Source organism: Dendropsophus ebraccatus, chromosome 5, assembly GCF_027789765.1.
Source record: "Dendropsophus ebraccatus isolate aDenEbr1 chromosome 5, aDenEbr1.pat, whole genome shotgun sequence".
NCBI classification, from domain to species: domain Eukaryota; kingdom Metazoa; phylum Chordata; class Amphibia; order Anura; family Hylidae; genus Dendropsophus; species Dendropsophus ebraccatus.
In genome coordinates, this window is record NC_091458.1 from 50,111,471 (window position 1) to 50,128,378 (window position 16,908).

Here is a 16,908-nt window from a genome sequence, read left to right on the forward strand (position 1 = left end):
AAGGGCATTTTAGTAGGTAGATCACATTGGTATCATTGCATGTATGAAAACCTTTAATTACATATTTTTTACCTTGCGTAGGGTGGGAAAACTCGCCACCTTTTATTATGCTATTACAATGTTGGCACTTCATACATGCAAAGGTACCTTTCCTAGCAGCTGCCATGAATGTCTGTCTACTCATTTTACGTTTCCTGATATCACTTCTGACTAATTTATTCGCCAAGGATTTGTTTTTCCTATAACCAAAAATGGGTTTCTCTCTGAATAGTGACCCATACTTCGGATCACTGCTCAGTAAATCCCAATGTTTTAACACTGATTGTCTGATAAGTCTGGAATGCCTATCATAGGTCATGCTATACATCATCTTAATTTCTCTTTTTTCTTTCTTTATCTTTCTTTTACGTACCTCACTTCTACTTCTGTCCAACCTCCCTACACGTCTTTTCAAGTTCATGTTTTTTATAACCCCTCTCTATAAATTTTCTAGTTAATTTTCTTGCATTTTTATTATATTCTCCTCGGGAGCTTATATATCCTCCTAGCCCTAACATATTGAGATTTGGGCAGACTTTTAAACACATGTGGAGCATGTTGACTAGTTCTGTGTAGCATGTTATTTTTATCAGTGGGTTTGGAGTAGAGTGTGGTCTCAAATTTCTCATCTTTCTTTCTAACCTCAACGTCAAGGAAGTGAATAACATCCTTATCATACTCCAATGAAAACTTAATCGATGGATGACATGAATTAATACCCTTCATAAACTCTTGCAATTTTTGTTCACTCTCAGTCCACAACAGGCAGACATCGTCCACATAGCGCATCCACGTGGACGACTCCGGCAGGTTGTGCACTACGAATGATTCTTCAAAATTATGCATAAAAATATTTGCAAGGCTAGGAGCCACCGATGAGCCCATGGAAACTCCATGCCGTTGCAAAAAATATTCATCGTCAAATCTGAAATAATTCTTGGACAGGACGAGATCCAAGAGTCCCATCAAAAAACCAATCATTTTGTTGTCCAACTTTGCATTCTTGCACAGCTGCTCTCTGACACACGCCATACCCTCATCTTGGGGAATATTAGTGTACAAACTCTGTACGTCCAGAGTACATAGAAAACTTACATTGTTGCTAGAAATCCTTTCCATAGAATCCAAAAAATGGCCCGTGTCAGAGAGACAGCGATCAAGACCTTTCACAATACTCTGCAAAAATCCATCAACATATACCGACAGGGACTGCAGCAGTGACCCAGACCCCTAAACAATCGGGCGGCCGGGTGGGCTGCTGCAGTCCTTGTGGATCTTGGGAAGCAAATACAACACAGGTACCCTAGGGGAATCCACACACAATAACTTAGCTGTTCTTTCAGTTATAATGCCCGAGATTACGGCTTCACCTACATATGTATCCACCAATTGTTTAAATTCCTTTGTGGGATCACCCTTAAGCTTACAATACACATTTGTATCGGACAATTGCCGCATGGCCTCAAGGATATAGGAGGCGCGATCCTGGACAACTATCGCGCCCCCTTTATCTGCTTTTTTTATAATTATAGAGGCATCGTTTTGCAGATCACTCAATGCCTCAGTCTCTGCCTTGGATAAGTTAGTGTGCGTTCTGGCAACTTGATTCCATTGGGCTCGTACGTCATATGCAACCATCCGTTCAAACATGGCTACTGAGTCACAGTTCACATTGGGGTCATATGTACTCCGTTTCACTAGTGTTTCAGGTACTATATCAAGGGGGGATGGAAAATTACGTTCTTGTCTTTTGACATCATAAAATTGTACCTTTATACGTGCCAATCTACAAAACTTGTAGAGTCCACCAACATTGGGGTTTACTGAGCAGTGATCCGAAGTATGGGTCACTATTCAGAGAGAAACCCATTTTTGGTTATAGGAAAAACAAATCCTTGGCGAATAAATTAGTCAGAAGTGATATCAGGAAACGTAAAATGAGTAGACAGACATTCATGGCAGCTGCTAGGAAAGGTACCTTTGCATGTATGAAGTGCCAACATTGTAATAGCATAATAAAAGGTGGCGAGTTTTCCCACCCTACGCAAGGTAAAAAATATGTAATTAAAGGTTTTCATACATGCAATGATACCAATGTGATCTACCTACTAAAATGCCCTTGTGGCATGGGGTATATTGGTCAAACCAGCAGACAGATCAAGGTTCGTTTAAACGAACATAAATCAGCTATCAGAAGATTTAATGGTGCAAAGGATAAGAAAGAAGAAGGAAAGGGTGAGTTTGGCGAGACTACGGTCGCACGCCATTTTTTTGAATATAGACACAATATTTGTGACTTAAGGTGGCAAGTCATAGAACAACTTGAGGTTAGTAACAGCAGTGAGGAGAACCGCAGACGGTTACTCCAACGAGAGGCGTATTGGATCACAGAGCTTGAGACATTGAGTCCTAAAGGACTGAATGAAACTTGCAGTTTTCGAGTGTTTCTATAAATGTATTAGAATATGGTTCTCCTTCAGAAAGGATCATGCGAGTGGTATATGAATTGCAAAAATGAATTGTTATAAGATATGTGCTGTAAAGAGTTAATGCTTTTTCTCATATATTGAACTCCCACCCGTTACGTTCTTGCGCATCAGGAAGGAGGAGCTTATCCTCCGAAACGTCCGCAAGACAACAGGTGGACGCTGGGTGAATGAAACAGCCTTGTGAGCATTGTTTGTACCAGCACCCTGAATAATAAAAGATTATGGATTGATGACCAAGACTTCGGGGATTTCTTTCGCTTAAAGAGTCCGGAGACATTAAAGGACGGCTGTCCGGAGGTGCTAAGGTACAGGTGGTGATACACCATATTGTTTTTCTCACTATTATTTCTGAGATGTTGAGAACCTCATGCAGCACCTTCAAGTGTTAGGAGCGCCTCTCTCAAATCAAGAGAGGTGAGCAGTGCTGGCTATTTTACACATTATTTGAACCACTGTTCCGAGAAGGATACTCTACAAATAACTTAAAACTACCCAAATGAGTGATGACCATGTCGCAGAAGCGAAATTAGGGGGGGGCAAGGGGGGCCGTGGCCCCTGGGTCCGCTCAGGCAGGGGCCCACTGATGTCCCGGACGGTTAATGCTGTCTGTAGAAGCCATTGCTTTTGCAGACAGCCTTAACAAGTCTGTAGGGGCCCCCAGAAAGCATCAGCGCCCGGCAGTTTTGGGCCCCTGCTCCTGGGGGCCCCACTCAGTCACCTGATGCTGCCCCTGGCCGGGGATGTTCTGCTCTCTCCTCTCTTCCTGTTTCCTCACATGTTGCACGGCACGCTGTAGCTTCTCCCCCTCAGCTACACACTGCTCTGCATAGTGCTGTGTGTGAGGAGGGGAGGAGGGCCAGCCATGTGAGGAGAGGAGCCGAGGATCCTGCAACTGGATGGCTGCCAGGCATTGTGAAGAGGAGCAGCAGCAGCTGACTGACAGTGAGTGATCATCATCATCTGTGTGTCTGTCAGGCTGCTGCTGTGTGCTGTAAGTTATAGAGGGCAGACAGAGTGAGGGGTAGTACAGAGAGCCCCCGTCCTGATGCTGGAGCCTGGACATCTCTGTACAGGCAGCAGCTTCACTCAACTGATTTTAAGTTTATTCATTTCTGCCAATAACTTTGCCCCCCTCCCCTGTGCAGAGCTCAGTGCAGCGCTCAGTGCAGCATGGTTGTTACTTTTATTATCTACCCCCCTAAACAGCAACATACAATGTGTCCTATCTGTGCCCCAACAGTGCCACCTCCAGTGTGTTATCTCCCTCTTTTTTACCTCCCTTTAGGCTATGTTCACACTACGTAAGTTCCATGGAAATTACGGCCATTGTTACAACGGCCGTGATTTCCACGGAACTTATGTAGTGCTGCAGGCTGAAGGGATCCCGGACAGAGTATATACACATCATATACGCTCCGGCCGGGATCTCTCGCGGCGCCATAAAAAAACTGACATGTCAGTTTTCCGCAGCTGCTATTTACTGAATAGCGGCTGCAGAAAACCCTGTCAGTGCACACTATGCAGTGAGCGGATCTGGCAGCACGCTTCATAGTGTGCTGTGGGGAGTTCTGATGCGCCCGAATCAGAACTCTGCGGCGCTGAAGATCTTCCGGAATGAACCTTTCAGAGACCGGCCGTTCCGTGTCCCAGCCGGGTATATGGCAGCCTCCCAACTGTCCAACAGCAGATAAAGTAGGTAGAGATAAGGGTTGGGTGTGCTGGATTTAGTGGTAGATAGATAGATAGATAGATAGATGCTAGGAGATGGATAGATAGATAGATAGATAGATAGATAGATAGATAGATAGATAGATGGATGGATAGATAGATAGATAGATAGATAGATAGATAGATAGATAGATAGATAGATAGATAGATAGATAGATAGATATCCAACGAAAAATCCGTAGCACTCCAGCTCAGGTGGTAACCGTGATTTTATTCACAAAAGTGCATATACAAACAATGCATTGTTTGTATATGCACTTTTGTGAATAAAATCACGGTTACCACCTGAGCTGGAGTGCTGCAGATTTTTTGTTGGATATTGTTGGAATCCTTAGCCTGGGGACTTGGTTCCTGCAGCACCCGCCACATATGCATTGGAAGTGCGGCCTTTCCCTAGATAGATAGATAGATAGATAGATAGATAGATAGATAGATAGATAGATAGGAGATAGATAGGAGATAGATAGGTAGATAGATAGATAGGTAGATAGATAGATAGATAGATAGATAGATAGATAGATAGATAGATAGGAGATAGATAGATAGATAGATAGATAGATAGATACGAGATAGATAGGTAGATAGATAGATAGATAGATAGATAGGAGATAGATAATAGATTGGATAGATAGATAGGAAATAGATAGATAGATAGATAGTGGTGCCATTTTTGGAAGAAAGCAGCTATGTTTTTCTAACCTTAGATAACCCTTTTAATTTTTACATGGTTCTATATGTGAAATGTAGAAGCCTCTAACACTCTTCTCAATACTTATTCACTATGAGTAATATAGTAGAATATAGCCTTTGTTATTCAGAAAACATTGTCGTCTGGCAAGGTTCCCTATGGGTAACATAATCGGTTGGGGGCCCACTCAGACTCACTCGCCCCCCCTAGGCTGAACACCTAGCTACGCCCCTGCCATGTCGCCATAGTAACATGTGGCCATAGTAACATGGCCACTTTCTTCCAGAGACAGCACCACTCTTGTCTCCAGCTTGGGCGGGGTTTTGCTGCTCAGTTCCATTGAAGTGAATGGAGCTTAATTGCAAACCGCACCTGAACTGGAGACAAGAGTCATGTTGTCTCTGAAAGAAAGTGGCCATGTTTTTGTAGCACTGGATAACCCCTTTAAGGCCATATAATTTAGATAATGGCCAAACATTCTCCCCGACATCCCATACATATGAGGAGCCAAATATTTGTGTGTTTTCTATGAAAAGGGGTATGCCACAGCAGGATAGCTAAAAACCAAAACCTGTTAGTCGAGAGGCTGCCATATACCAGAGAGATTTGTCCGAACCCAACAAAGTCAGGAGGTGTATAGGCACCTATAGTCTCATCTGGGTAAAGAATGGCTCAAATGGGCATCGCTCTTCATAGCTAACTATGCTTCACATATCTCTACACCCATACACAATAAAGGAGAGATCTGTCAAACATTGCAAATCAGACAGGGATAGGTGAGGAGGACTGCCATTGGTCTTGGTGCCAGGTTCATGTTAAAAAAAAAAAGATAGATACTTCAAAATTTATCAAAAAGAAAAAATATCTATAAAATAACCACAAAAATGGAACTTGCTCCATTATACCCATATTCTGAAGTGCCAGTAGTCTAAGGGTGGTATTACACGGAACGATTATCATTCGAAAAATCGTTAAATCGTTCGGATTTGAACGATAATCATTTCGTGTAATAGCAGACAACGATTAAACGACCAACGAGAAATCGTTGATCGTTTAATAGGATCCGGACCTATTTTTATCGTTTGATCGTTCGCTCATCGTTCGCACATCATTCGCATATCGTTCGGTGAAATAAGAATTCACAGCTGAAACGTATGCAATAGCAACGACTAAATAACCGCAAGAACGATCATAAATAACGATCATCGTTTCGTGTACTTGGGCGAACGATTTCAGGTCGTTTAAGATCGTTAATCGTTAGTCGTCGGAAAATTGCTTGGTGTAATAGTACCCTAAGTGTGACTATGTACTCCTGTTACTGTTTACCTAGATCTGCAATGCAACATTGTTTATTGGATTTCACAAGGATGTTTCTGCTCTTCAGGTCTCTATGTGCAATGGCGGGCTTTCCTTGGGTGCCAAAAATCTCCACATGAAGGTGAACCAAACCACAAATAATAGATAGTGCGAGCTGTAAGCAACCCTCTGGATCAACAGTTGTCCTCTGGAGATAGTCGTATAAAGATCCATTGTCATGATAATGAGTAATAAGCCACAGTTGAGTGCTGGAGTTCCGAGAAGTCATGTCAGATGCAATAAAACCTAGAAAAGGCAGAAGGAGATGCTAAACATGTCAGCTTCAGACAACCACTTCTCGTAATTCTTTCTTAGACTTGTTTACCTCAGAGTTAGCTTATTCAGTAGTTTTATTGGTAGAATGTACTATGTAGATATGGATAGAGCGCTTTGTGTAGTACAACAGATAGTTTGGAGGAGGACATGTCAGAAACTGGAAATCTTTTAGGTACATAAATAGTTTGATCTGATTATAGGGGTGATTAATCATTTGGCAGATATTGTGGATTACACGACATGGAGAGAGAGGAGCGGCTCCACATCACACCTATGGCTGATACTAGTGCGATATTGTGGATTACCCTAGTGAGATAATGGCCTTAAAGGGGTACTCTGGGGAAAAAAATAATTCTAGTCAACTAGTGTCATACAGATTTGTAAAGTCTTACAAAAATAAAACCCTCAAGTCAAGTACTGTTGTAGTCACCTGTTATATATCCTGCAGGAAGTGGTGTATTCTTTCCAGTCTGACACAGTGCTCTTTGCTGCCACCTCTGTCCATTTCAGGAACTGTCCAGAGCAGCAGAGGTTTTCTATGAGGATTTGCTACTGCTCTGAACAGTTCCTGACATGGACAGAGGTGGCAGCAGAGAGCACTGTGTCAGACTAGAAAGAAGACACCACTTCCTACAGTATATACTGCAGCTGATAAGTACTGGAAGATTTAAGTTTTTTGTTAAATAGAAATAATTTACAAATCTGGATAACTGTCTGACACAAGTTTGAAAATATTTTTTTCTCTAGAGTACCTGTTTAAGAACATATACCTCAAATGTATAAACTTTATATGGAGGTTATAGAAGTCAACATAAAACATTATGAATGAATACTTATGTTTCTTTTCCTTGTATATTTTATTCTTGGTACTTCAATTTACACATACATACATTTACACATACATACTACATTAACCCCTTAACTCCCAATAACATTTATATTTGTCATAAGGACATTAAAGGGTTTTTCCAATTTAAACTTACTTGACTCCTATCAACAAGTAAGCAGGGGGTTCCGACCTCTGTGCCCCCAGGGAATCTCTAGATAGACACCCTGGCACCCTGAGCCACCAGTGCATGATATGCAGCTCCATTCATTCTCTATATAGCCACTGGAGAGAGCTGAGTACAGCTCCATAGAGAATGAATGGGGCTGCAGGTCATGCACCGACTGGTGGCTTAATTTAAAACAAAGGAGCCGGGAAGCCAATCTAGAGATCCCCGAGGGTGCACAGAGGTTTGACACCCCCTCCCCCCCACACACACACCCCCACACTCACAATCACATACTTATCGCCCCTATCCTGTGGATAAGGGACAAGTAAGGTTAAATCGGAAAACCCCTTTAAGGGTAAATGGAGCAGCTTTACACTATTTAAAGCGACTGACCACTTAACCACCTAGATGCCATGGTCACAGACTACCTTAGCATCTTGGTGGTTAAAAACCAAATGCTGGTTACATATGGCGCCCAATCACCCCCTGCCTTGTAACATAATTATGTGGTGCTGATCTATTATCTTCTACTCCTGTCTCCCAATGTTATAAGAGATCAGCAATTTGGCAGTGCACTGCATTATATTAGTACAGCACTATGCTGTACAAGTGATAAAAATCACATCGTTTCCTTGGGGAAGTAAAAGGGGTTCAAAAATATATTAAAAATAAATCTTTAAAACATTGAAAATATATTAAAAATTAATATTTATGAAAAAAATCTAATCACCTCTCCTTTCCTTTTTTTTGTCAATACAAATCAAAACTACTAAAAAGTTTGATATAATTTATATCAGCAAGTGCATAAAGCATAATAAAAACAATATATACTGGGTATCCTTTGTAATGATTTTGACCCACAGAATAAGGTTAGAGCATCAGTTTTACTGCACAGTGCAAATTGGCTGCATCCTGCAGGGATTAAAGTACAAATGGTAGAACGATGGAATGGAATTAGATAACTAGAAAAATGTGTAATGTGTATAGAGCTTTGGTATTGTTGGTAAAAGGCAATTTTGTGCGTAGGGGAGCATTGGCTTTAGGGTACCTTGTCCAAAACAGATAATCTATCATGCTCTAAGTACTGTTACATGCTGAAATCCTGCTCTCCAAATGTACAGTATGTTGGAAATGTGCAGACTCCCTGTGGTGCAATGCATAGTCCTTTGGTAAGTCTAGACTACCGTCTAGATTTACGAGTGTGGTTTTATCAATACTAGTGAATGGCAGCCCTCAAAGTAATTTCATCCATCCATTATCACTGTGTGTGTATAATTAATGAGAAGCTAACCAAAATGGATTATAGAAAGTATTCCGGGGTTATACAATGCAGCCAAATAGATGGCAGAAAGAAGGTAACTGTAGTTATAACCAGTCCTACAAATACAAAGTAACTATATCTTACCCAAAATATTTTCATGCCGAAGCAAGACCGTGTTGTAAATTTCTGTCTCTCTAAACCATGACTGTTCATCACGAGAAGAAAAAATCTTGACAGCCACATTTTCCCCCTGCCACAAGCCTCTCCATACTTCTCCATATCGCCCTTTACCTAAATGGTGAAAAACAAAAACAATCAGGTTAAGTTTGCATGTTAAAAATTACAGAAAACTTACGTGATCTGGAAAAATGGTCAGCACTCTATGGCTATGTGACCACTATGGGATCATAGTGGGGAAAGGCGTCTTGTAATATTGACAGATGCAAATAATGATGAGAGGGAGTGAATTAGGCCCAGGGGGTGTGAATATGAGAAAGAGGGGTGTGTGAATGCTGGGGTGAATGTGAGACCAAGGGGTGTGAATGTGATGATGGGCGGAGTCAGAGATGGATTTATCATAGATTTCACTAATTGCAGTGCAAATGGTATAGTGTGTGACTAAAAAGACGATAAAATGTAAAACCCAACAGATGTGCTCAAAGTATAAAACACAGATCGGAGGGCATTATATGATTGCAGATTTTTAAGTCCACAGCATTATCTATCTGTCATGGATTTGCATAATATTAAACCCAATGTAAAGGGTAAAAATCTGGAAGTCAGTTCCAAAATCTGCATAAAACTATATCAAGGCCTTATTTACACGTCCCACAATCACGGATCAACTTAGTGTCCATTGATCTCTATTGGGCTATTCACACAGTCTGTTCTATTGTGGATCTGCAGTTCGCACTGTAAAAAAATAGAACATGTCCTAGTGCTGATTGTGAATGCAGTATGGATTACCAATAGAATTCTATGGGATGCGTATTTTTGCAGGCGTCACTGATGTCACATAAAGCCGTCTTTACAATGGAAAATTGTGTGTCATTATGGCCTTTTTGTCTATTTAGGCCTTATTCACATGTTCAATTATTTTCCCGGTCCGTTTAAAGGTCCACTATTTTTACTCCGCAATTTGGTCCATAATTGCATCCTGGTGCATGCGTTGGCGCACTCCCGGTCTTCTCCAGCCCTCTGATGGCTTCCCAGAGGCGCAGCTGCAGCTTCAGAGCAGTCCCTGAACTGACAGACACCTCAACCAATCACTGCCCATGGTGGTTCTGACCAGTGATTGGCTGAGACTGCTCTGAAGCTGCGGTTCTGGGAAGCAAGCAGAGAGCAGGAGAAGACCGGGAGAGTAGAGAGGTAATGTATTTACAGTTTAGGGCAAGGGCTGCATGATGTCCGATGTCTGTGCAGCCCTTGCTAAACTCCCTCAACATTTATATCATTCAGACACCACAATCAGTCACCTAGAGTGGATTACCTGTACAATACCTGAGAGATAAAAGAGACAAGAGGGCCATCAGGAACCACCACTAAATTTAATCCTGAGTGACTGTCATAACACATAAGTGGCAAATAAGGGAGGGGGGAGAATATGGCAAGAAGTAGCCTCTAACAGGCTTATAGAGCTTATAGAGCTCAGTAGTACAGCCTGGGAGTTGACAACCCAACCTGGTGTATTGCAGAGAGTATTATCTTTTGTTCATGTCCTGCAGTTCCCTTTTCTGATCCAGTGATGCCTCACAGCACTATTGATACAAAGGGTTCCCCCCCCCCCTGCCCCGCCCATCCTGGGTACTGTATATTCTAGAATATATAGCCCCGGGGGAAGTTTCTTGTCAATGTTGTTCTGTGCAGCAGCCTCAGATTACTAATTACTATTACTGCTTGCTTTGCTAGAGCTATTAGCTGTGATAGCTGCATGCTAGCAGGTATACAGCTGGTTGTTGGGTGACACCTAACATAACCTCTTCATTTTCATCCCTCATCAGTTGTTACTGTTCTTTTTTAATGATAATTTCCATTGTCACTTACCTACACATTCCACAAGGGTAACCTGACGTGCCACCGTTCTTTGTACCAGAAATGGAAGGCCTGAGCCACTACCAGTAGTACAGTCCAAAAGATCCTGCCCAAACATAAGGCATGTAAAGTTATCTATAGAGTACAGTGGAGTGTTGAGCCATTACATGCATGTTTTATAGAAAAAAAAACATAAAATTGCAGGATCCATGGGATATAATAATTGTTATTTTCATGAGATATCTACTTTCAGTGAATTCTGTCCAGTGGAGGACTGATTCTGGCAGCTATTATTATGTGTGGGCCGATGTGACATATTTGAAATATAACACATGACTTTACGTACCTTATATCAGTAATTCAATGACCACATGTTGTGCTTAAAGGAATTTTCTCTGATTCCTATCATCAGTTTGTGCATAAAAATATTTAACAAAAGACACATTTCTAAGGATAATAATATTTCTATGTTAAATGGTCAGCACTGAATAAAGAACTGGATAGATTGGTAAGAATGATTAAAATCCCAGTCAGATAAAATATTTGTACATAGCATAGTCTTTACTATCCTTCACATGACTCACCCCTAAAGTGCTGTCACCAACTATTGATGCATTAACAATGTCTGCATGGCCAAAGTCAATGAGTCTTGGCAAGGACTTCTTCCGCCTGCTTTGCTTTATCTTCCAGAATAAGAATGCAAAAAGCATCAGAAAGATCACAAACAGAACTATGGGGAGGACAGTCACTAGGAGGAGGCTTATCTCCTGGGGTTTCTCTACTTCTAGAAAAGAAGACACATATGGTTACTGATGTGCATCTGGCCAGATTGTGTACAAATTAGAAAAAAACTGGATTTACAGCTCAAATATTCAGATAAAAACAAGTCTAAAGACTAAAGTAGTTATCTAGAAGTGCCAAATGTATTAGAATAGATATTAGGGGAAACTCAGTATTGCTAACTGTGCAGCGACCAGGGGCTGGTGCAACTACTACCCCTACATTCTTGATAGCGATGCCATTATTTGCCCCACTTGTAACAGGAAAAGGTAAATCTGCTTTTTATAGTCTTCCATCTGAGTACAGTGGCTTTAATGCCACATACAGTGTTAGGCTATGTTCACACTACGTAAGTGCCGCGGAAATCCGGGCCGGAGTGTGTACACTTGGTATACACTCTGGCCGGGATCCCATGCGGCGCCGTAGAAACCCTGTCAGTTCACACAATAGAGCGAGTGGCTCCGGCCGCTTGCTCTATTGTGTGCTGTGGGGAGTTCTGATGCGGGCGCGCACTGAGCGCCCGCATTAGAACTCTGCGGGCCGAAAGATCATTCATATAAAACATATAGTTATGAAGCTGACCAAATGTAGTCACAATTAGTCTTTATCTGTTCTTTTTAAACCCTATGGCTATGTTACAATATACATTTAAGGTGGCCGGAATGCCCTGACAAAATCTCTTTAGGTTTTAAGGAAATATGAGAGCCACTTTACCAGTTTGGAACATGGTGACATTTTCATTACAGAACTCTGAAAAACAGCAGAGAACTTTTAGCATGTCCAGATTGCTACTGCATTGCTCATATATACTGTTATTAAAACAGCCACGGTCTGTCCGTATATCTCTAGAATCAGACACTATCTGCTCCGTCACAAAGCATGTCCGTCCAATACAGGTCTTGTCCGAGCAGTATGGGCCCTGGCAGGTACAGTTGTAATAGATGATATCTGTAAAAAAAAAAAAAAAATAATAATAATAATAATAATAATAATTCAGGTTCTTAAAGGAGAAGTCCGGCCAAAATTATTTTTTGATATGTTATTTCTTATGGAAAGTTATACAAATTTCTAATGTACATTAATTATAGGAAATGCACATATAGGGCTTTTTCCCTTAATTTAGTAGATCATGGAGTGTTAGAATTCTCTCAGAAACAGTGACGCCACGATGAACAGTGTAATTCCTATGGAGTGTCCAGCAGGGGGCGCTCTATATGTAGAAGTCTATGGGACTTTATTGTGTCTATGGATGTCTATGTAAACTAATGTAATGTTATGTACAGTGTGCTTTATAGAATGAATACATCTATGGAATACTTTGGGGAGCAAGTGTCCTTGCTCCCCAAAGTATTGCATAAATGTATTCAATCAGTACATTTGCAGGGCACCGAGCAGGGAGGGATAGATGTGCCAATGCATCTACCTCTCCCTCCCTCCCTGCTCGGTGCTGCCGCCGCCACGTATACGCAGTACTATTCCCCCATCATCTGCTCATAGTATGAGCAGATGATGGGGGAATAGTACCAGGGCCGATCTCCATCATTGGTAAGCCCGCCGATCCGCCGACTGCCGCTGCCGATCCGCCGCACTCCCGCCGCCTGCCGCACTGAACTATATACACTGAACTACTACTCCCATCACCTGCTCATAGTATGAGCAGGTGATGGGAGTAGTAGCTGGGTTATGCCTATCACTTGCCTGCCGCCGGGCGCAGGGGGAGCCGCTCATCACATAGGAGCCATCATGCCCCCTCCGCTCCCCCTCCTCCTTCTTCTGGGCAAACTTCCTCTTATCCCGGCTGACTCCCCGCCTGGCCGCCGCTCTCACATACCGACTCCCGGTGCTTCCTGGTGTGGGAGAGGACGGTCAGTGCGGACACCAGGAAGCACTGGGAGCCAGTATGTGAGACCGGCGGCCAGGCGGGGAGTCAGCTCCCCCTGCACCCGGCGGCAGGCAAGTGATAGGCATAACCCAGCTACTACTCCCATAACCTGCTCATACTATGATCAGGTGATGGGAGTAGTAGTTCAGTGTATATAGTTCAGAGTAGCGGGTGGCAGCGGCCGGAGTGCGGCGGATCGGCGGGCTTACCAATGATGGAGATCGGCCCTGGTACTATTCCCCCATCATCTGCTCATACTATGAGCAGATGATCGGGGAATAGCACTGCGTATATGTGGCGGCGGCAGCACGGAGCAGGGAGGGAGGGGAGAGGTAGATGCATCGGCACATCTCTCCCTCCCTGCTCCGTGCCCTGCAAATGTACTGATTGAATACATTTATGCAATACTTTGGGGAGTATTCCATAGATGTATTCATTCAATAAAGCACACTGTACATAACAATACATTAGTAGACATCCATAGACACAATAAAGTGCCATAGACTTCTACATATAGAGCGCCCCCTGCTGGACACTCCATAGGAATTACACCGTTTGTCGTGACGTCACGGTTTCAGAGAGAATTCTAACACTCCATGATCTACTAAATTAATGGAAATAGCCCTATATGTAAGTAATATAAGTAATAACATATCAAAAAATTATTTTGGCCGGACTTCTCCTTTAAAGATCACTTCAGCCCAAATGGATAATTTCCTAATTATTTCACACATTCATGTGTACATACAGCCAAACACAGTTAATATATCTTTTTTTAGTTGACAAGTATACTATTGTTATATAATATTGCCTACAGCACTGGTTTATAGGAAAACATATATGATTAAAGAGGTATCAGCAAGCTATGTTCTACAGATGGGTTGGGGTCTTTGGTTAGAAATATTACTGGGTGTATATGTAGCGGTAATATACAAAACAATGGGGAATGATGTCTCTTCTTTTAAAAACCCTTAGTGCTATCTCTTCTTGATTCCCTGGCTTTGACCTTTAGCTTTGTCTTGCTGTTTATCCAAGTGTTGCTTGACAAGGAATATGTCTGCCAGCTTCAGATGGTGAGTGGACTTTGTCACCTCAGTTTGCCAACACTATCTGTCACCACATGGGCGATTACAGATACAATTCTGCTGGCAATGATAGCATAGAAGACCACTATTACGGCTAAGATCCAAGACTCTGTTGTGCTGTTCTTGAAGTAGGTATGAGAGAGAAATGGGATTTTTGATGCTTTATGTTGTGGACAAGCTATTGCATTTCATCACTAGACTAGTTTTAGATGGCCATAGTACTGATGTACTCTAAGAAACAAACTCAGTTCATCATAGGGTTCTTGGGAGGTGAAATGTGGGTGCTCTGGCCATAATAGTAATAATGAAAGTTTTTCCAATAAGAAAGAGTTAAAGAAGCTGTCCAGGCAGGGGGTGTCCAGATAATATGTGGCCCTGAATGCACTAAAAAAATAGTGGTTTACTTACCTAGCCCACTCCCCTGCAGCTGCTGGTTTCCAGAGTGGCCACTCTCCACAGTGGTCCTCTTCATTACTAGTTGTGGTGCCAGGAAATGCCCACTCAGTGGTTGATCTCTATGCTTTGAATTCTCACCAGCCAAATGGCCATTTATTGCCTGTGCAGAATTTCACCAGAACTAGAAGAGGTTCAGAGAGGAAACCAGTGGCAGCAGAAGAGCAAGCCAAGTAAGTGGACACACCATAGCATCACTGGATTTGGGCAAACAGAAGCCAAAATGGAACCAGGCAAATGTTGGCATAGAAGATTGGTCAGGTATTATCGTTGATTTATGCAATTGTCAGCTGTTTGTTTAAAATGTCAAGGATTTTAAAAAAAACCCCTGCATTGATATATTCTTGGAGGGCCTCTAGGGCTTTGTTAAAATAAGTCTATGTGATTATGTGACTCCTAACATTTTTGTAAATCATGTCATTGAAAAATTACTCCTTACCCAAGGAAACGTACAAGCAGCAGATCTCTTCACTGTCATCCCGCTGCAAGTATGTAAAAGGCAAAGCCCCCTTAACCCCGCACATCTCCCCCCCCTCCCCCCGCGGCCCAGTACATACATTACTGGTCTGCGCTCCGGCTTGCTTCAGGGGGTTCCCGAATTCTGGACGTCCCGCTCAGCCAAACAGTGGCTGCGGTGGGGCAGCTCATTGATTGGCTGAGCAGGACATCTGAAACTAGCTGAACCGCGGATCGGTAATGTATGTACTGGGCTGCGGGGGGTTAAGGGGGCTGCCTGTTACATACTCACAGCAGAATTGTCCTCCCGCTGCGAGTATGTAATCTCATTAAAATGACAGTTAAGGGATCCGCAGTGGATTTCTCTGCAAACTCTCAGCGTGAAATGCGCTTTGGATATGTAATGTGTGAACCCACCCCTAAAGACTTCCCTGCAGTCTGCTGACTATTGTCTGTTGTCAGGGGAAATCTGTCTCCAGTAACAGAGAGAGAGCAAGAGGGATTACATAAAGTGTGTGTGTGTGGGGGGCATCTCATGTGTCCTGTGCAGGATAGGGGGAGTGAGAGAGATGATCTGGACTTTTCATACAAAGGCAAATGCTTCCCTCTCATCTCATCTCATCTCATCTTACTGCTGTTTATTTCTTTTCTTGGAAAGCCAGTGCATCAGTAACCCTTTAACTACAAGGCAGCAGTGCTATCCACTGAAAACCATACAGGCCGTGTTTCTAGTGTAAACACTGGAATATTTTAGGATTGATTTTACTTACCCGTTGCAGATGTTACAATTGCCAGTGAAAACACCCAAATACTTCTCTGTAGCATTTTGTCAGGTTTATGTGTACGCTCGCTCAGCCGTGGTCAGAAGAGCTTATCCTGCGGGAAAAATTATACATTTCTGGTTATTCCTCCTAATGGCCCAAATACAATCAGCATATTTCAATAGTTTGCTCAAGGATTAAGTAATTGATGGTTGATCTGGAAAAGAAAGATGTCGTGATGGACGAGAAACCCTGCCAACTTTCCGTCACCTAATTATTTTGTAAAATCATTGGATTCACATAGAGACACTTATTTGTTTAATTGCGCCATTAATGAAAATTTTAATTTGTGTTTTTCATCGGGAAGGAAGTCATTAAAAAACACGGCTTCATAATTGTGCCTTCTGTTCCCTGCTGCTAAACAACTGTTGTCTGCTGCCCTGGTTCCTGGCACACTACAGTCTTTATCCCACTCATTCCTGGCTCGGTCCACCAGACAGGGAATATAACACAGCAGGTGTGCGGGATCTGTCAGTGTTACTTTTCAGTGAAATCTAGTTATAGATCCCCGTTCTCTAATCGAGAGATCACACCGTTTATAATATTCTTTGCTGACACATTCCATATG

General features: G+C 42.4%; 1 protein-coding gene across 2 annotated transcripts in view; it reads right to left on the reverse strand.

Moving 5' to 3' along the window:
* ACVRL1 (activin A receptor like type 1) overlaps positions 1 to 16,908 on the reverse strand; it is a 68,359-nt gene that overhangs the window by 29,549 nt on the left and 21,902 nt on the right. Inside the window, exons 2-7 of one of the 2 annotated variants that reach the window (XM_069970141.1) lie at positions 16,290 to 16,395; positions 12,358 to 12,591; positions 11,448 to 11,644; positions 10,876 to 10,969; positions 8,977 to 9,123; positions 6,271 to 6,546 (exon numbers count right to left, since the gene is read on the reverse strand). In XM_069970141.1, the coding sequence (XP_069826242.1) occupies positions 6,271 to 6,546; positions 8,977 to 9,123; positions 10,876 to 10,969; positions 11,448 to 11,644; positions 12,358 to 12,591; positions 16,290 to 16,344 (1,003 nt within the window). In that variant the 5' untranslated portion in view covers positions 16,345 to 16,395. Of the gene's footprint in view, positions 1 to 6,270; positions 6,547 to 8,976; positions 9,124 to 10,875; positions 10,970 to 11,447; positions 11,648 to 12,357; positions 12,592 to 16,289; positions 16,396 to 16,908 lie in introns of both variants that reach the window. The other variant, XM_069970140.1, reaches the window with a different exon arrangement.